Genomic DNA, 3,162 nt, shown 5'->3' with positions numbered 1-3,162 from the left:
TCATACGAATATAAATAAAAATATATAATATTTTTTCATATTTATTTTTAAACTACCAAAAATAAGGAATATTTTTATATTTTATACTCTTTTAAAAACAATATTGTGGTAAAAAAAAAAAAAAAAAAAAAAAAACTGTTATTTTATTTTTTCATAGTTCAAAAATATATATTAAGAATAAAAGAAATTCTTTTTAATTATATACATATATATTATATATATATATATATATACATATTATCTATAATATACACATGCATAGAATTTGAAAATAAAAAAAAAGGAATAAATAAAATATTTATATTATACATATATAGTATCTTATGAACAGTAAAAAAAATAATAAATAACAAAATAATTTTATTAAATTTATTCTACAATTGTTTTTTTGTATCTTTTTGAATATTTATAAAATAAATTTTCAAATTTATTTGTTTTAAAAAGTGAATTTTTTTTTTTTTTTTTTTTTTTTTTTTTTGTAAAATGGGTATTACTATATGTAACATATAAATCAGTTCATATATGTAAAAATTATGAAAATAAAAAAACATTAAGTGGAATTATATAAAAATATTTATTAAAATTGGAAAATATGGTTGTTCCTCCTCAAAAATTAATTGTTCATTATCATCATTGTTCTATAAAAGATATTGGAGATATCTATATAAACTATTTAAATGTTCAATTATTTTTTTTAAAAAATGTTTTAAATTGTTCATTCTTACTTCTAGTAGAAGAAATACACCCTTATAGTAATTATGGATCTTATCCATATGCTTTTAATACATTGGAGGGCAACACTTTAAATGATGTAGAAATTATTGACTATATGAAAAATGTACAAAAAAAGAAAAAAAAAAGGAATATACGGAGATATACTAAATAAATTAATTCACAATATATATATATATATATATATATATATATATATATATACTATATTTATTTTAATTTTTTAGATTTATTTATTTGATTTGGTTGAATATGATTTATATGCAGGAGTAATAAACGAACTAAAGATAATATTGGTATGCTCAAAAAAAAAAAATATATGTACTTATAAATAGAAACAGAAAAATTTTTAATACTATATTATTTTCATAATATTTTTATTTATTCCTTTCAGACATATTACATATGGGAAGATGATAAAATATTTAATAATTTTACGAAGAAAATTTACGAAGATAAATTTTTTTATATATACTATCATTATTTAATAAGGTACAGAGAATGGTTTTATTTTTATTTTTAGTATTGTTTCATCAAAATAATAGACGTATTTATATTTACTACTATATAAATAATTAAATATTATTATAATTTTATATAAATATATACATTTGTAAATATCTTGTAGGAAATTAAAAAAGGAGAATAGGAAAATATGCCAAGAGAGAGGATTAGACAATCATAAATTTGTTAGTATTAAAATAATTTATTTGTTATATTTTATACTCATTGATACATAAATATATATATATATATATATATATATATATATATATATATATATATATGTGCTTAAAACATTTTAATATAATACTTATTTATAAATATTTCAATGTTTCATATATTTCTTTTTTATAGAATATATCTAGATTAAAAACCATTTTACATATATTAGATAAAGCTATGATGAATAGTAATAATTCAGATATAAAAAGTGACAGCGTCAGTTATTTTCATTCCTTATGTTTTTCAATTCTGTCGATATTTTATTCTATTCCCTCACAATGTAATACATTATGATATATGTGTATAATATTTATTACAAAATATTAATATATGTTATATATAATTTTGTAATAACATGGAAAATATATAAATATATATATATATATATATATATATATATAAATACATTTATATTATTTCTGTTTTTTTTTTTTTTTCTTATTTTCGTACTTTATAGTTAATAACGAATTACAAGATATTTTGTTGTCAAGACCCAAATTAATTGAATTTGTTAAAAATATGAACGATAAATATAAAATATGGAAAAACGAGAAATCCTTTCTTATGGGTATTCGTAATGCATATCACAATAGATAATACAATAAAAATTTAAAGAATCAAGTTATATTTATTTGAATGAATTTAATAATATAATTTTTTTTTTTTCTTTTTTCTTTTTTTATTTTTTTTATAAAAGGAAAATATTAAGACAATTTGAAAAAAAATACTATTACCAATAGTAATATGCATAACAACAAAAACAAAAAAAACATGTTGAATTAAAATAAAATAGAAAAAATTATATGATTTTAATTTTTCAGTAATATTCATATTATAAATATAAAGATATAAGTAACGAATCGTTTGAAATATATATATATATATATATATATATATGTATATAAAACAGCCAGTTTAATTGTTCAGGTTTTACCTAAACAAGTCAGGCCGATAACCATATTTTTTTAACCATCCTTCTCTAGCTGTTTGAAAAAAAGCCATTTTCGCCATTCTTGTAAATTTATATATTCCCCTTGAATATCCTCCCTGTATACATCTCATTCGTATTCTATTAATGCCAACCTATAAATGAAATATTAAAAAATAAAGAAGATATATATGAATAATTATTGTTGAACATATATATATATGTATATTTATTTATCCAAAATATTATTTAGTAGGTTATATACATTTTTTTTTTTTTTTTTCCATACTTTATTGTTAATTCTTATATGACCCTTAAATCCCAAATTCTCGAAAATGTTTTTATAAACCCTTGTATTTACTTCTGATTCCATAAAAGCTCTTCTTGCTAAAATGTCTCTAAATACTCTTCTATTATAACTCGGAAAACCTAAAGGAACCTGATTCAAATATGGTCCAGGATCTCTCGCTGCCATTGTAAATGATATGCCGTAAAATAAAACAAGGGAAAAAAAATATATTCGTGTTAATATAAAGATTTCTTGAGCTATATAATAATAAGCGAAAAGAAAAAAATTAATAAATAAGGGATAAAGTGAAAATAAAAATGAATATATATGTATATTATTTATATAAAGTATGAATATGCCTAAAAAAGAAAACAAAAAAAAAAAAAAAAAAAAAAAAAAAAAAAAAAAAACCAAAATTAAACAAAAAAAAATTAAAAATATTTTATAAATAATTTTTATACTTTTATATATATAAAAATATAAAAAA

At 17.3% G+C, this 3,162-nt stretch overlaps 2 protein-coding genes across 2 annotated transcripts; one reads left to right on the top strand and one right to left on the bottom strand.

Moving 5' to 3' along the window:
* Window positions 1-592: 592 nt before the first annotated feature.
* PRSY57_1446700 (hypothetical protein) lies at window positions 593-2,055 on the top strand (the record flags this gene model as incomplete). Its single annotated transcript, XM_012910063.2, has 6 exons — window positions 593-838; window positions 960-1,028; window positions 1,127-1,224; window positions 1,361-1,421; window positions 1,591-1,738; window positions 1,916-2,055. 6 exons carry the CDS (start codon window positions 593-595, stop codon window positions 2,053-2,055), a joined length of 762 nt encoding a protein of 253 aa, XP_012765517.2.
* Window positions 2,056-2,388: 333 nt separating this feature from the next.
* Window positions 2,389-2,861, bottom strand: PRSY57_1446600 (mitochondrial ribosomal protein S14 precursor, putative; the record flags this gene model as incomplete). Its single annotated transcript, XM_012910062.1, has 2 exons — window positions 2,389-2,541; window positions 2,676-2,861. The coding sequence occupies 2 exons, from the start codon at window positions 2,859-2,861 to the stop codon at window positions 2,389-2,391; spliced, it is 339 nt and encodes a 112-aa protein (XP_012765516.1).
* Window positions 2,862-3,162: the final 301 nt, after the last annotated feature.

This window comes from Plasmodium reichenowi, chromosome 14 (genome assembly GCF_001601855.1).
Source record: "Plasmodium reichenowi strain SY57 chromosome 14, whole genome shotgun sequence".
In the NCBI taxonomy this organism is placed as follows: domain Eukaryota; phylum Apicomplexa; class Aconoidasida; order Haemosporida; family Plasmodiidae; genus Plasmodium; species Plasmodium reichenowi.
Note: the sequence above shows the minus strand (reverse complement) of the source record. Positions and strands in the feature narration are given on the sequence as shown.